This window comes from Bos mutus, chromosome 8 (assembly GCF_027580195.1).
Source record: "Bos mutus isolate GX-2022 chromosome 8, NWIPB_WYAK_1.1, whole genome shotgun sequence".
NCBI lineage: Eukaryota > Metazoa > Chordata > Mammalia > Artiodactyla > Bovidae > Bos > Bos mutus.
Genome location: NC_091624.1, coordinates 94,640,165 through 94,657,004, shown reverse-complemented (window position 1 = coordinate 94,657,004; position 16,840 = coordinate 94,640,165). Strand labels below are relative to the sequence as shown.

Below are 16,840 nucleotides of genomic sequence, written 5' to 3'. Positions count from 1 at the left end.
GTGGCTAGTTTTATTTTTCTCTCCAAGCTATCAACCTTACTGGTTATAAAAGGTAGTAAGTGATATATCTGTATTACCAAGAAATTAAAGGTTAGAGAAATTCTGATTCCAGGCAAGTTGAATAAGCACTTACCAGGCCACCTGAAAGCATTGATGACTGATGAGGTGGGAGGGAGGATGGGAAGGACCAGGAAGGCTCTGAGGGGAATTAAAACTTGGAAGATGGGAATGGTGTGCTCCCCAGCTTTTAGTCCCATGGTCAGCACAGCTGACACTATGTGGGGATGTTAGAACTCCAGAGAAAACCTGAAGTCTTACTGGTAGAGAAGTCTTAGAGGACAGAGTCAGGGCAACTGCAGCCACTTAAAATTGGGAGGGAAAATTTAGAAAGGAAGAACCAGAGGGAGGAAGTCTCAAATTTTTGGCTGCTCCCAGAACCACACATCTTTAAGTGCAGGCTCAACACAGCCCAGCTAAAGGTAAAAGGAATGAACTGAGTCTGAGCTGATGCCTGGGAGTCAGAGTTTGCAGTTTGAGTCACCCCAAGTTGATTGCCTTACAGGACATAACAAACAAAATAAACACTCCTGAGAGGAATATACTGCACTGCAGAGTCTCCTCACTGTAAATTTCACAATGTTTAGGATACAATCAACACAAGGAGAAATGGAATAGTGCCACGTAGTCCATCTTCCAGCAGTGCCAGATGTGGAAAAAAACTGACTTTGGGGAGCAAATACTGAAACGTCTTTGAGCTCTGGCTAACTCACCACATTAGCATTTGTTAGGGAGGGTCTAGCATATTTGCCTACAGATTCACGTTAAGTCGGGCTCCCTATTTGGCTCAGTGGTAAAGAATCTGCCTGCAGTGCAGGAGATGCAGGAGACGTGGGTTCTATCCCTGGGTCAGGAAGATCCCCTGGAGGAGGAAATGGCAACCCAGTCCAGTATTCTTGCCTGGAGAATCCCATGGACAGAGGAGCCTGGTGGGTTAGCTTCGAGTAGGTGAAGCTACTAGTATCCACAGAAGATAAGATCTTAACTTCCTCAATTTTCAAATCCCAAATCTTGTCTGTATCTGACATAAAAGTACTGATATTTATGACGTAGTGAAAAAAGTAAATCTATGCCTTTCCAGCCCAAAATGTGGTCTGAAACCCAACAGCATCATCTGGGAGCTTGTTAGAAATGCAGACCCTCAGTCTCCAGTCCAGACCTATAGAACAGAATCTGTGTTCTAAAAAGATCCCCAGGTGATGTGTATCAGCAGCACTTTCTAAGTGGTCCAGAGTCTTAATACAAAAGCATATTTAACTTCGGATGAAAGTATCTTTGATTCAAAACCCTATAGCTCAGCATAGACAGCTGACTGAGTAGTCCAGGTATGTCCTATACACCGATGTCTGGGAAGCTGGGAATCCTCGGTATACCTGCTAGAACCTTGTTTCTTCAGGGTGTGACTGGCCCATACCTTCATTGCACTGCAGACCCTTCCAGCCTGTGGCACAGGAACACCCATAGGGGTCTGGGAGACAGAACACGAAGGACTTGCATCCCTCTGGTTCACTACACCTTTCTTTACAAGTTCTGCCAAATGTGTGCGGTTCACATGCTATGGGAGAGAAAAAGATGATTCAGAGGCAAATACCCAACCCTTTGAAAGGCATGATTCTTCTTTTCAAGGGTCTCTCCTAGACCACTGAACATGGAAAATATTCCAGTCTGAGCCATGGAATGGTCAGGGTAAAGAACCCTCATGGTCCACCTTACAGATAATGAAACTGCCTTTTGGACAGGACATAGGAGCCACTACTCCCAGTCATGCAGGTCGTGCATTGCACAAACTGATGGAACGGTGTTCACATCAATGACGTCACAGATTTGTACACCTGTCACAACTTTCCCCTGGTGGCTCAGCTGGTAAAGAATCCACCTGTGATGCAGGAAACCTGGGTTCAATCCCTGGGTTGAGAAGATTCCCCTGGAGAAGGGAACAGCTACCCACTCTAGTATTCTGGCCTGGAAAATCCCATGGACTGTACAGTCCATGGGGTCTCGAAGAGTCGGACACGACTGAGTGACTTTCACAACTTTCCAGTGGTTGACAATAAAGAGCCTTTTCTGAATTTACACAAAGGTACCATATGGTGTCACAGAGGCCATTTAGCTTCCATCCCAACTGTGTCCAGATCTAAAATTTGGATCCAGCAATGATGGATTTTAAATCCACAAGGTACTCATCAAGCACTCTTGACTTACCCTTCTCACATGTTCTCCCCATAAACCCAGGAGGGCAAATGCATTCCCCAGTATCTTCATGGCAGATCCCATTGTTCATACAAGCAGTGCAGATGCGGTTACATTCAGGTCCCCACTTCTGAGCTTCACATCCTTTGGTTAAGGAAAACAAAACTCTGGTGAGTGGAGCACATTCATTCCTCAAAGCTCTACTGAGCACCTGCGACATGTTAGCCACATGAGTGGACGCTGGTGAATGAAGATAAATAAAACACAACCTCTGCTCTCAAAAAGCTAAGAGTCCAATGCGGGAAACAGACATGTAACGGAACATGATAAAGACAAAGACAGAGGTACCCAATTATTTTTTTAACTTTTCATTTTATATTGGAGTATAGCTGATCAACAATGTTGTGATAATTCCAGGTGGTCAACAAAGGGACTCAGCCATACACATACATGTACCCATTCTCTCTCAAACTCCTCTCCCATACAGGCTGCCACATAACATTGAGCAGTGCTCCTTGTGCTATATATACAGTAGATCCTTGTCAGTTATTCATTTTAAATATAGCAGTGTGAGAACTACCTAATCTGTATTAGGGTTGGAATAGGGCATAAAGGAAGGCTTCCCGGAGGAGGTGGTATGTCAGTTGACTCTGTACGACCTCCTAAGTGACAAAGAAGATAATGCTGGAGAGTGTGTTCTGGGCAAAGGCTAGATTGGGAGGGAAACATAGTATGCTTGAGGAGCTGCAGGTACAGTTAGAGACAAGAGCAGTGGTTTTCAAAGTGCGACCCCTGATGAGTAGCATCTCCAATTATCTGGGAATCTGTTAGAAATGCAAACCCCAGACTCCTATCCATGACTTACTGGATGAGAAACTCTGGAGGTAGCTTAGTACCCTATGCTTCACAGGTGTTTTAGATAATTCTGAGGCATGCCAAAGTTTGGGAACATCTAGTTTAAAGAATCCCATGGACGGAGGAGCCTGGTAGGCTGCAGTCCATGGGGTCGCTGAGGGTCGGACACGACTGAGCGACTTCACTTTCATTTTTCAGTTTCATGCATTGGAGAAGGAAATGGCAACCCACTCCAGTGTTCTTGCCTGGAGAATCCCAGGGACGGGGGAGCCTGGTGGGCTGCCGTCTGTGGGGTCGCACAGAGTTGGACACGACTGAAGTGACTTAGCAGCAGCAGCAGTTTAAAGAATGTGGAGAAAAACCTAAATGGGCAAAGAATCTGAAAAAGAATAGATATATGAATATGTATAACTTTACTGTACATATGAAACTAACACAACATTGTAAATCAGCCATACTTCAATATTAAATAAAAATTTTTAAAAGATGAAGAATGTGGAGAAGGGAGCCAAGCTAAAAGGGGAAGCAGGAGCTAGTAGCACTCACATATTTTTCAGGTAGAAAGCGCAGAAGAAATGAAGCAAGATCCAAGACCGAAAGCACAAGAATGGTAAGAGGCTTCCCAGATTCGTATTTCCTGGCTCCTCCACTTCAGTGCCTGGCGATCTGAGATTGTTAATTAGACCCAAGGATACCTTCTAACATAAGGAAAAGTCAGGGGGAGTGGGGTGGGGTGACCTTTTGTGGTCAGGAATTTAGTTTAATTTTTCTTCTGAAAGGAACTAATGTCTTTGTCCCTGAATATGAGTCTCACAGTGGTAAACGTGGACCTGTGCCAACGGCTTATAATATTTTTGGCAAGAACTCCTGGTTATCAGTATTTTCTCTAGAATAATCAGTAAGACTGTCAACACAGACCCAGTCTGACAGGCAACCACCTAACAGATAAAGCTACAAAATGTCTCAAAGCTAGTGTTTACATGCCTTCATGTATAAAGGGGAAAATCCTACACAATCAGTGATTTCTTAAAAGCCAGACCCCGGATTATCTTCAGACGCTGAAAACTAACGCTGACAGAACCCTGGGATAAAAGTGGGTCTCCTGTCACAGTAACCCGTGTACCAATCTGTAGACCTGTCACAGTTTCACTCTTAATCCTGGGAAAGAGAAAAGGATTAAGCTTGAGGAGATAAATGGGGTGATCTCCCCGGGATGAAGGCAGGAAAAGAGTTCCTTGATAAGCAACAAGTACGCAATTCGTTGTCTTTTAGTCACTCAGTCGTGTCCGACTCTTGCGACCCCATGGACTGTAGCCTGTCAGGCTCCTCTGTTCATGGGATTTCCCAGGCAAGCATACTGGAGTGGGTTGCCATTTCCTTCTCCAAGTATGCAGTTAGGCCTCTGTGATTTTCTTCAAAATATAAAAAGGTTTTGTGTTTTAGGAGACTATAGATCCATGGCATCCAAAGATAAATCTTACAATCTTAATGTTTTCAAAAAATCTTAAAAAAAAAAAACTATATTGGAGTACAGTTGCTTTACAGGGTTGTGTTAGTTTCCACTGTACAGCAAAGTGAATCTGCTACACTGCCATGGAGAGAATTTATGCTGAAAAGAAACCCTGTAAGTATAACCAGTTTGATTTTTAATACTCAGTCTTTATGACAGAATACCACACTTATGGCAGAAGGTGAAGAACTAAAGAGCCTCTTGATGAAAGTGAAAGAGGAGAGTGAAAAAGTTGGTTTTAAGCTCAACATTCAGAAAACAAAGATCCAGTCCCATCAATTCATGGCAAATAGAGAAACGGTGGAAACAGTGACAGACTTTATTTTTGGGGGCTCCAAAATCACTGTAGATGGTGACTGCAGCCATGAAATTAAAAGACGCTTAGTCCTTGGAAGAAAAGTTATGACCAACCTAGACAGCATATTAAAAAGCAGAGACATTACTTTGCTAACAAAGGTCCATCTAGCCAAGGCTATGGTTTTTCCAGTGGTCATGTATGGATGTGAGAGTTGGACTATAAAGAAAGCTAAATGTCAAAGAATTGATGCTTTTGAACTGTGGTGTTGGAGAAGACTCTTGAGAGCTCCTTGGACTGCAAGGAGATCCAACCAGTCCACCTTAAAGGAAATCAGTCCTGAATGTTCATTGGAAGGACTGATGGTGAAGCCGAAACTCCAATACTTTGGCCCCCTGATGCGAAGAGCTGACTCATTTGAAAAGACCCTGATGCTGGGAAAGATTGAAGTCAAGAGAAGAAGGGGACGACAGAGGATGAGATGGTTGAATGGCATCACCGACTCAATGAACATGAGTTTGAATAAACTCCAGGAGTTGGTAATGGACAGGGAGGCCTGGCGTGCGGCAGTCCATGGGGTCGCAAAGAGTTGGACATGACTGAGCAACTGAACTGAACTGATTCCTAGGGTTCAAATTTACCTGAAAAGATATTCTAGTTATGAGAAATGGACAAGTGCCTTCAACTGTACCTCATTTCTTAGTAAACATAAAAGAGGCCAAGCAGGGAAAGTGTTAGTCATTCAGTCGTGTCAGACTCTGAGGTTCCAGGGACTGGAGTCTGCCAGGTTCCTCTGTCCATGGAATTCTTCAGGCAAGAATTCTGGAGTGAGTTGCCATTTCCTTCTCCAGGGGATCTTCTCAACCCAGGGATTGAATCCAGGTCTCCTACATTGCAGGCAGATTCTGTATTGTCTGAGCCACCAGGGAAGCTCCAAGTAGGGAAAAGTACTTTTAAATGGGATGGTTGTGACCCAGCTCAAACTTTGTTAGAATGATTTTAGGTATTAGCAGTGCTTTTCCAACAGTTTTACTGAAATGAGAGCAAAAGAAAATAAATGTGCTTCTGACAGTCTAAAAAGGAGACAAGTTGGAGATCAAAATGTGTTCGAAGTCTTTTATCTTAAAAGTTCAGGAGAATTTTAAATTCTAAACTATGCTAAATCTTATTTGCTCTGATGTTAAAGAAAAAAAAGCTTTAAACCTTTTACCATGTATCAATATCTGATGTTTCTGATATTGTTATGAAATTTGCCAATTTATCCCTGATTCTGAGCATGGAACATGGTGCTATATCACATTGGAGAGACCATCTTTTTATTAAAAAAAATTTTTTTAAGTTATAAAAGTATGATAACACATTTACATGAGACTTGGAAAATATAGAACAAAGTTATATATAGTTCCACTACATATTACAATCATTTAAGTAGATAAATTAAGATTTTTAGTTGGAGTTTCAATATCAAGCTGGAGAGCCCATCTTAATGAAGTGAATGCAAATTGTGTCCTTGCCATTCAGATTCTCAAAGAAAGGAGATGAATGAAAGGGGATTTTATTTGCCCAAACTAGATGACCCACACTTTTCATAGGTCTATTGTCATACTGCAATACCTGTTTATCTATTTATGTATGTACCTGCTCTGCTTGAGAATTACCTGAGGGACAGTCAGTCATCTTATTATCTTTGTATTCTCAACACCAACATAATGCTTGGCAGAGACTTATAATCCACACAGATTTGTTGAATGAATGAATGCATGAATATAATGCAAAGCAAAACGAGTACTTGCATGAATTAGGGTGCTGATCATTAGAGGAATGACAAGGCATCCCTGTCAGAATACTTAGACCCGAAGGCCTGAACATTTCATATCATGAACACCTAACACAACTGGGGAAAACTCAGGGCAAGTTTTTTGCTTTCTATAGATCAATTTTTGGTAAAAATGACTGGTGATAGTTACTCTCTACCTTGATAGCTATAATAGGGGGAAAACATTTTCACTAGTTCTAATACTCACATTTTTCAAACCTGAAAACAGAAAACACATTTTGGAGTTAAATGATCTCAAAAGTGTGTGATTTATAGGGGACTTAGTGTTTTAACTTGGAGAAAGCAATGGCACCCTACTCCAGTACTCTTGCCTGGAAAATCCCATGGACAGAGGAGCCTGGTGGGCTGCAGGCCATGGGGTCACGAAGAGTCGGACATGACGGAGCGACTTCACTTTCACTTTTCAGTTTCATGCATTGGAGAAGGAAATGGCAACCCACTCCAGTGTTCTTGCCTGGAGAATCCCAGGGACGGGGGAGCCTGGTGGGCTGCCGTCTATGGGGTCGCACAGAGTCAGACACAACTGACACGACTTAGCAGTAGCAGCAGCAGACTAACCCAGAAGGCCTAACTCTTCTCCCAGTAGCAGACACCTTTTGGGGGGACTGTCCAGCTCAGAGGGATTCCCATTTTGTCTGAGGAAACTGCTGCTATTCAAGTGTGAGGCCCTAGTGCCCTCGCTGTAATATGCGGCTCCACCCCCATCTATAACTCCTTGGTCTAGGCAGGTAGACACCTGACAAATATTTAGACCAATCTGACTCTTTATCCTGAGAGTTTAACATTTAGAAGTAAGTGAAACATCACTGAAGCTAAGTTAGGGTAATGGTAGCACCCTCCCACACTGCAGTGCTGAGCTGCAGATCCTCCCTGGAAGATATTTTCTGGAACTTGCTTGTCAGCCTTTAAATCAGTTTTTAAGAGTCTTTAGTATACTTCCAAGTCATCCCAGTTTTTGCTTAAGTATCCAGAGTCAGTTTTGGTTACTCACAACTCAAAATTGTAACAGCTACACCGTCACTTACTCCGGACTATGAGCCTGGTGAAGGCTGAGGTGAAGAGGTTTCCTCCTATGTACCTGGCCGAGTACACGCCAGCATCCTGGGGCTGAGCGTGAGGCACTTGCACTTCCAAAATGTCAGGGACTTCGTGCCGGGGCACCGAGTGGATGAAGGAACCTGTAAGGGAGAAGAGTGAAGAGCCATGGGTCACCCTCACACACTCCTGTTCCCTTGTCTAGCCCCTCCACTTGATCAGCTTTCCCTGACCTGATATAGAAAATGTGCTCAAGCATATCAGATGTGGGAGAAGAATGAAAAGGTTGCTATTGAATGCTCTCCCAAAACTCGAGAAAGGGATGGTGTTGGAGTAGACAGCTTAGTCTCTGAGGTCCACCACTGAACACATGAAGATGAGGGTAGCCTAACGTTCTTATCTTCCGCAGGGAGAGGCAACTAGGCAAACCTGGGGAAATGTCAGGTAACCTTGCCAACCAATCAATTAAGAGACACCTAGAATTACTACTCCCATCTGTAAGCCTCACCTATACACAGAGCTTAGACTAGTCCCCATCAATATCTCAGCTGCATGAGACAATTGCCACCAGATGCTGCCAAATAGTAGTTGGACACAGACAGATTTGCATTGCACAGTTAGACCCCAGAATCACCACCAACTGGCGTTCCAGGTTCACTCTGCCCTTTCCCTTAGCCTTGCAATCAAACAGTGTCACATATCACATGGCAGAATTGGAGACCCCAAGATTCCATCATGATGGAATTTTGTTGAACATTCATAGTTCATGTTGCATATTCCCATAGCATCTTATGGAAAAGATGAACTTTTTGGCTAACCCAATACACTGTAGGTGCATTTCACATATGTATGTAAATCTCCATTTTACTTAATTTACTTAAGTAACCAAACGTGTTACCTAAGACAGCTTCTATCATAGAATTTGTTTGAGCTTCTTGGTGGCTCAGACAGTAAAGAATCTGCCTTCAGTGCAGGAGAACAGGGATCGATCCCTGGGTCAGGAAGATCCCCTGGAGAAGGGAATAGCTACTCACTCCAGTATTCTTGCCTACAGAATTCCACGGACAGAGGAGCCTCGTGGGCTATAGTCCATGGGGTTGCAAAGAGTCGGACAGGACTGAGCAACTAACATTTTCACTGAGCAGCTTGACTTCAAACATCTGCCCCCCCAGACTGGCATGAGATAATGACCCAATATTGCTTGGCTGTCTGTTGCCTTACACAACAGTGCGGGAATGAAACAAAACATATGGACTCACCATTTTTGTAAATCACTGCGTCTTCTTCTTTAATCAATACCTTTTTGAAAGATATGTTCACATTATCTCCCCTGTCCACAGTCATAGTTAAAGTAGCTGGTAGAAAGGAAGCTATTAAAAGAGAGAGAAAAAAGCCAAATGAGAAAATGAGGTTACATAGCTTCCCCAGGAACAACTGAAACTTGAATCAGAGGATGAGATCCGGGACTTGGCAGGAGTCAGGGGATTTTCATGTTAGCTTAGAGAGCTACCCTGTGAAGGCACACGATGCCTCTGCACTATGCTCAAAAGCACCTGGGCTTTAGGTACATCTTCTTGCTTTCCTTAGTACCTGCCAACCCAGGCATGGCACTCTGCAAGACTCCCACAGAGATGCTGTGGGGCAGATGGTGATGAATGTGGACCCAGAGGGAGAATGGTATAGATCAAAGAGCACTGTGAGCACTGGAACCAGACAGTCCTGGGCTTAAGGTCACCCTCTGCCAATTTCTGAACCTCTTTGACCCCGTTACTTCACCTCTGAACACCTCAGCTTCCTCATCTGTAATTTGGAAGTAAAAGTATTTGCCTTAAACAGTTGTTAGGAACATTAAAGGGCTTCCAAGGTGGCGTAGTGGTAAAGTCTGCCTGCCAATGCAGCAGATGTGGGTTCAATCCCTGGGTTGGGAAGATCCCCTGGAGGAGGAAGTGGCTACCCACTCCAGTATTCTAGTCTGGAAAATTCCATGAACAGAGGAGCCTGGAGGGCTACAGTTCATGGGGTTGCAAAAGAATCAGACATGACGAAGAGACTAAACAGCGACTAAACAACAACAAACATGAACATTAAATGATGTATGTCAAAGCCCTGGGTGCTTAGAAGAGGTCAGGATCCTTCCCAAACATAAATGAAGGCCACGCTGCTGTGCTGACATGTGCGGTGTGGCCACGAGTGCTGGGGAAGGCAGACAGGGGACCCCGGGGGCCACTTTCCAGGGCTCCCTGTCTCCTGACTAGAAGCTTCATTTCGCAACCTCACCCAAGTGGCTCGTACTCTCTGCGACATGCCCTTCGGTTCCTGTGAGAATTTTTGTGACCATTTCATGCTGTTGTTCCTTTCTCTGTGGTTTGTTTATATTTTCTGCTCCTTTGTGTGAGGATTGTTTAGCTAACCGTGGGACTTCTCACTCAGCATTGTATTCTGAAAGGGAACCGAGATTCCCCCTTCGGCTCAACTCCAGTGTGGTTGTTCTTTCTGCCCGTTCTGTGGTTCTTTATTATTTCAGACTTTGTGCCTTTTAAGCTCCCTGTTTTGTGAGGATCTGAACACAGTCACACGGCAGTGTTCTCCTGCCGTGCAGCCTGCCACCTCCTGCCTTCATGGCTCTAGGCTGACGGATCTTTGCTGAGGACTAATGAGGGGCATCCACAAGCCAACCTTGCAACTTGGGCTTCCTGATGACACCAGAATCTGGCTCAAACTTTACACATAGTCAGATAATCGTGTGACTTGACCGGATCATGAAAACAATAAGCTCCTATGAACCAGGCATTGTTCTAAGAACCTTGCACATATTTAATTTTCATAATATCTCCAGGAGATAGGTACTACAATTATCCTAATTTTACAAATGAGGAAATCAAGGTACAGAGAGGTTAAGAATTCTCTTCAAGATTACACAGCAAGTTCACGGGACAGCCAGGATTTGAAGTAGGTAGTTCGGTTCCAGAGGCCTCTCCTAGGACTTTTTTTTTTTTTTTAAAGAAGTATTTATTTATTCTTTATCTTTTGATCACACTGCATGGCATGTGGGATCTTAGTTCCTTGACCAGGGATCGAACCTGCACCCCCTGTGTTAGCAATGTGGAGTCTTAACCACTGAACTTCAAGGAAGTGCCCAACATTTTATTTTTAAAATGAAATTACTGATGCCTACATTAGAAGATGACTTGCTCGGGACCATTTGGATTGGTTAATTAACTCAAAGACCTTACCCAAGAATATAATTCACTTATTTCTTAAGGAGTGGAGAAGAAACTATAAGGTAGTAAAATGACATTATTACTCTTAGTGTTTATTTATCGTTAAATTGAAGGAGACAACTGAAACTTAGCTCAATTATTTTTCATCTATGGGAAACATCTTTCATTTTATGTCCATTATTATTTTGAGTAATTACCTAACAGCCCTATGAAGACAAGATATCCACATCTATCATGTGGGTGGTGGAGTTAAGGGTGACTAAGCCCCTTCTTGAAGGCCTCCTGACCATGAGTAAGTGTGAAAGTTGAGACACACACTTAAGACCTCCAGCCTTGTTCCAGACATCAGCCCTTCAGAATCATCCTCCCCTAGGCGCATGTCCTTACTTCTCACTTCCAGCCATTCAGAACTGTGCTCAGTGCTACAAACAGACCACGTGATCACTCACATCCACTTCTTCCCTTCTCTTCCCTTTCCCTGTGTCTCACCAAGTCCTACTTATTCAGCAGTCTCCATTGAGACATCACTTTTTCCAAGGGCCTTCCAGAATCCTAGAATCCAGGTTCAGTTCAGTTCAGTTCAGTTCAGTTACTCAGTCATGTCTGACTCTTTGCAACCCCATGAACCACAGCATGCCAGGCCTCCCTGTCCATCACCAACTCCCGGAGTCTACCCAAACCCATGTCCATTGAGTCAGTGATGCCATCCAACCATCTCATGCTCTGTCGTCCCCTTCTCCTCCTGCCCTCAATCTTTCCCAGCATCAGTGTCTTTTCAAATGAGTCAGCTCTTCGCATCAGGTGGCCAAAGTACTGGAGTTTCAGCTTCAACATCAGTCCTTCCAATGAACACCCAGGACTCCTTTGAGTGTACATTGGAAGTACTGGAGTTTCAGCTTCAACATCAGTCCTTCCAATGATCGCCTTTAGGAAGAACTGGTTGGATCTCCTTGCCGTCCAAGGGACTCTCAAGAGTCTTCTCCAACCCCACAGTTTAAAAGCATCAATTCTTGGCGCTCAGCTTTCTTCACAGTCCAACTCTCACATCCAGGAATCCAGGTTAACTGCCCTAGTACTGTCTTCCCACATGCTCTGCCCTTCCCAGTTACAGCCTCACGCAAAGTGTATCTCTCCTACTGGACTGGGCATTCCAGGAGGGCAGGCTCATGGTGGTTTTGGAAGGCAGTGCAGGGTGGTGGTTAGGGCCTTGGTTCTGGGATCTGGCCACAGTACATCTTCCCAGGTCTAATAAAGGGAACCAGGTATGTAAATGCTTCTAAGTTACAATGCTTATCTATTAATAGAAAATCATAATGGTTCTCATCAGATATGCATCTGCTAATGATTCAATTACACAGCAATGTGTATAAAAAGTTGCTAGGGAGATGTTAGGCACATAGTATTTAAGAAATGTTAACATCAGTGAGCCTCCCATGTGTGGCTCAAATAGAGGCTTAAGGATACTTGTGGAAAGAATACATAAAAGAATCTGATTTCCAATTTTTCTATTTTCTTTATATTTTTAACATGTTCATTTGAGTTATTCAGATACAAATGGCAAATCTGTCAACTTCATAAATCATGTTTGGGAAACTGCATGTTCTTAAAGCTATTTCTCAAATGAAAATAGGAAGAAAAATAACATAGCTGTCCTCTGATAGAACACTCTGAAACAGATTTTTAGATGTGAAAGTGTTTCAAACTTCATTTATACTTCCCTACCCGCAAATGCAATTTTCAGGGAGGTTTGAACAAACTGCTTTTGACTTTTTCAGATGATGCCATTGATAGAACAAACAAAAAAAATCCTTCTGCCATTCGGCTCTTTGGACTACGTGAGCCAATTTAAGCCGTGTTTTGCCACATCTCAAATGGATTTTCCACTTCCTCCCCAGATACACGAGTCAGCAGCAAGCAGGAATATAGTGGTGTTTATCCTATCCTCCTGTGTCCCTAGGCAGGCGCTCCTGAGTTCCCAAGAAGTTTTAGTAGTGAATTAATAGTGTCATGAAGACATAGTGTTGGAGGTTTTCTTGACTCACCATAAAAGATATCACTTTCCTTGCAACATATTTCAGCCATTGGATGGTCAATCAAAGAAAATCAGTTCAACAGCCTGATATGATGTTATTCAAATACAGGAGAGAACATACTACCTATTTTTCTATTTTGTCTAAACCTCCACAATTATGTCGACAGCTGATATTAAAATCTTCCATAATTGAATGGGAAAAGTAACAGTTCCACTAAATTATTGCTCATTCCAAGGCACTAAATAACGATAATTATTGAACATCTAGTGTAAGCCAGATAATGCTGGCGGTTGCATTTGATCCTCAAATGTATGTGGTAAAGTCTCTATCTCCATTTATTTTTCAAATGAACAAACTACGATTTCAGTTAAGTAACTTGCGCTGGGTTATACCAGCACTTGCAGAGCTAGGCTCAAACCCATGTCTGGCTGACCTTCACCCCCATGTCTCTGTGCTCTAGGTTGCTTTTTGGGGTTTCCGTTAGAGTTGTCCTACTTTACAAAACAAGTGCTCAGACTGGGGGAGGGCTGTTAACCTTAAGTGAGGGTGATATGGAAAGGGTAGTACAACACAGGCTCTGAAGCCAGACTGCTTGGCAGCAAATCCCTTTCCCACCACTTACAAATGGCTATTGTTATTATTATGTAAATCGTTCTGCAATATCTCACTTTACACGGGCTTTCAGGAACATAGCTACTATGTAAATCGAATCTTACACTCATGGGAGCTGGCTTCTCGCATGTACCATCTTATTCTTATTTAAAACCCAAGACACTTTTGAAGATATACCCATTTCACAGATGATTAAAAATGAGACCAATAGAAGTTGAATAACTCGCTAAGGTCATACAACTGGTAAGTAGTAGAAAACTAATTAAACTCAGGTGAATGTGAGTCTAAAAAACCACTTTCTCCCCACTGTTTGTCACTATCTATGCCTGCCTTAGCCTCATTTAACTGAATTTAAACTATCCTTACCAGTGCTGACCTGGACTCTCACTTTGGAGGGATCATTATAATTGTTTTTAGACTCCCAATGTTTTGGTTTAATACGCTCTATGGTTTCCTATTTATACATTTCCAAGACAGCCCAGAAAAGGCATTTCACATTTCATTGCTGTGAGGCCACTGGGGCACAAATCTCAGATCATCTTTGTTCAGAATGTGGACACATCCGCAGAAGGACATAACTCTTAATACAAGTCAAATCCCAGATGCCACATTTGAAGAATAACAGTCGACTTCAGCCATGATAGCTTTGGCACACCTCACATCCCTTTGTTCAACCTCTCTTCCCTCACTGGAGAGCCGCATTCCTGGGAATTTCTGTTGTGCATTTTTCCCACTCGCCTGGTGTCACTTAAAGGTGAATGTTAGGGTTTTGCTAAGAAAGCCTTTTCCCTCATTTTTGATGAATAATGGTTTTATCACTTTGATCTTAAAATCTTGCTGCCTTAGGGCAGAACAGAGTCATTAAACGATGTTTACAATGACATCTCCTCCTGCCATGAGTTTGGTGGACTGGCCCAAAGATACAACTTGTACTCACTTCCATTTTTCTCTGGTTGCCCCACTTCCACCACATCACTGCCTTGCGAGGCACAGCAAGGAGTAACACTCTTCCTTTTTTATATAATCAAATTTATTTATTTTCAATTGAAGGATAATGCTCTACAGCATTTTGGTTGGTTTCTGTCAAACATCAACGTGGATCAGCCATAAGAAGGCTCTCGACATCCTCCGTCTCAACTGCTAAAATTAAACCACTATTTAACAAGAATGGCAGCCTATAAAAAGGGTCCCAATTCTTCATCCCCCCTTGTAACCAAACTCTTGGCTGTTTAACTGTGTAGTGCCCCCCATCTGGACTTTAGCTCGACTCTTTGACTTGCTTTGGATAATAAAATGAGACAAAAGTGAGGGCGTACAGTACTGAGGCTAGGTTTCAAGAAACCCTGTATGTTTCCACTTGCTGTCTTGTACCCTGCCGTCTCCGTGAGAATATACCTGGGTTAGCTTGTTAACAGATTAACAGTCAACTGGAACAGAGCCAAGGAAGCCCAAGCAACGCCAGCCTGATAAACCTACAGCCAGCCAACATCCATACACTTGAGAAAGCCACCCAATCAAGACCAGCAGAGCCACTGCATCAAGCCAGCTGACTTAAACACACAACCTTGGACTGTTGATTGTAGTATGCCACTGTGATTTCAGCTGTGTGTTACACATAATTACTGTGTCAATAGATAACTAATACACCAAGTAACCAATTAAACTGAGCTGGCAGTGGACAGCTGTCTTCATTGCTATGAATCATATCATATACATGTAACATGTCCAGGTCTCCGTGAGGACCATGGAGTCCTCAGTAGAACATGTGATGTATATTTTCATTTCATTTCATAAGCTAGGCACAATGTCTAGTGAAAGGAGTGTATATGAGGGAGCTGGACTGGATTAGCTCTTATCACTAATGCTCTGTACACTAGAGACAGTAACTCTTGGAAAGAGGCAGACAAGGTCTTCAAACTCCACACTCAGGGGGCTCGTGCCCAGCCTGAGTGAGCAGCTGCCAAGACAAGAGGCAGGTGTGTGTCTCAGTAGACCTCATCTGCTCACAACTAAGAGGCATGTTACCTTGTTGGCGCATCTTCATGGTCCGTATCCTTATTGCCTGTCCTCGAACTCGCCCTTCACAGAAATAAGCACCATTGATTTTACTAGCCTTTTCTCTCTTCCAAACAACTTTTTTAGCCCATTCTCTGGTCGCGTCTTGAGTCACTTCCAGTGGATCCTGGTGCTGGTTCATTAAGGCTTCAAAGTCCCTTCCAATGGTGATGGGCTCATGGGGACGCCATCCAGAGGCAATGCAAGTGAGGGATGTCTCAGCATCAGATACAAGAGGTAGGGAATTGATCAGGATCAGGTCCATGGCACCATCCACTGTTGCTAAAAGGAAGGAGGGAACATAATGTATAAGGAAGGTTATTAACATGGCCCCACAGGATAAGGTGGTTTCACAAAGCTTTGTCTAAGAATAACTGTGTGAACAGTCTTTCTAAAATTCTACTCTGACCATGTGCTTATCTTCCATTGGACGAAATCTGAAACTCTTATGGCATCAAAACTCCTTGTCACCTAGACCCTGCTAACCACTCTTACCCCACCGCACTGTAATGGACTGTTACTCATTCTCCATTCCCCAAACAAGCTGTGCACAAGGTATCTTTACCACTGCAGTGCCTGAGACATAGTTAAATATTCAGTAAGTGTTGAGACAGATTCAGGATAATGGCTTTATCATTTTTATTATCAACTATCATTAATAATTACTATTTATGCTATTTATGATAATTATTAATCAATTAGTGATACTGTGGTTCTATCCCAATAAATGGGGCTTCCCAGGTGGGCTAGTGGTGAAGAACCTTCTTGCCAATGCAGGAGACGTAAGAGACAATGGTTAAATCCTTGAGAAAACCAGTGGGAAGATCCACTGGAGGAGGGCATGGCAACCCACTCCAGTTTTCTTGCCTGGAAAATCCCATGGACAGACAGTCCACAGGAGGGCTGCAGTCTATAGGGTTGCAAAGAGTCAGACATGACTGAAGAGACTTGGCACACATCCCAGTAGTAAAGTATTCTAAAGAAGTATGTCAATTACATACACCATATGCTAACTTTATAGACTCTCATCATTAGCAAGGTATTGTCTGATTCCATAATAAATTCTACAAGGTGAAGGGGAATGGAGTGAACTTTGCATTTCCCCCTGAGCCTCATCTTTGACAAATGTAGACAGTGTAT

The 16,840-nt window shown here is 43.1% G+C and overlaps 1 protein-coding gene across 2 annotated transcripts in view; it reads right to left on the bottom strand.

Moving 5' to 3' along the window:
- The window catches only part of TEK (TEK receptor tyrosine kinase), a 104,535-nt gene that overhangs the window by 44,315 nt on the left and 43,380 nt on the right, over nucleotides 1–16,840 (bottom strand). For both annotated transcript variants that reach the window (XM_005904802.2, XM_005904801.3), the window contains exons 2-6: nucleotides 15,671–15,982; nucleotides 9,039–9,149; nucleotides 7,770–7,922; nucleotides 2,260–2,391; nucleotides 1,472–1,612 (exon numbers count right to left, since the gene is read on the bottom strand). In XM_005904802.2, the coding sequence (XP_005904864.1) occupies nucleotides 1,472–1,612; nucleotides 2,260–2,391; nucleotides 7,770–7,922; nucleotides 9,039–9,149; nucleotides 15,671–15,982 (849 nt within the window). The remainder of the gene's footprint in view (nucleotides 1–1,471; nucleotides 1,613–2,259; nucleotides 2,392–7,769; nucleotides 7,923–9,038; nucleotides 9,150–15,670; nucleotides 15,983–16,840) is intronic.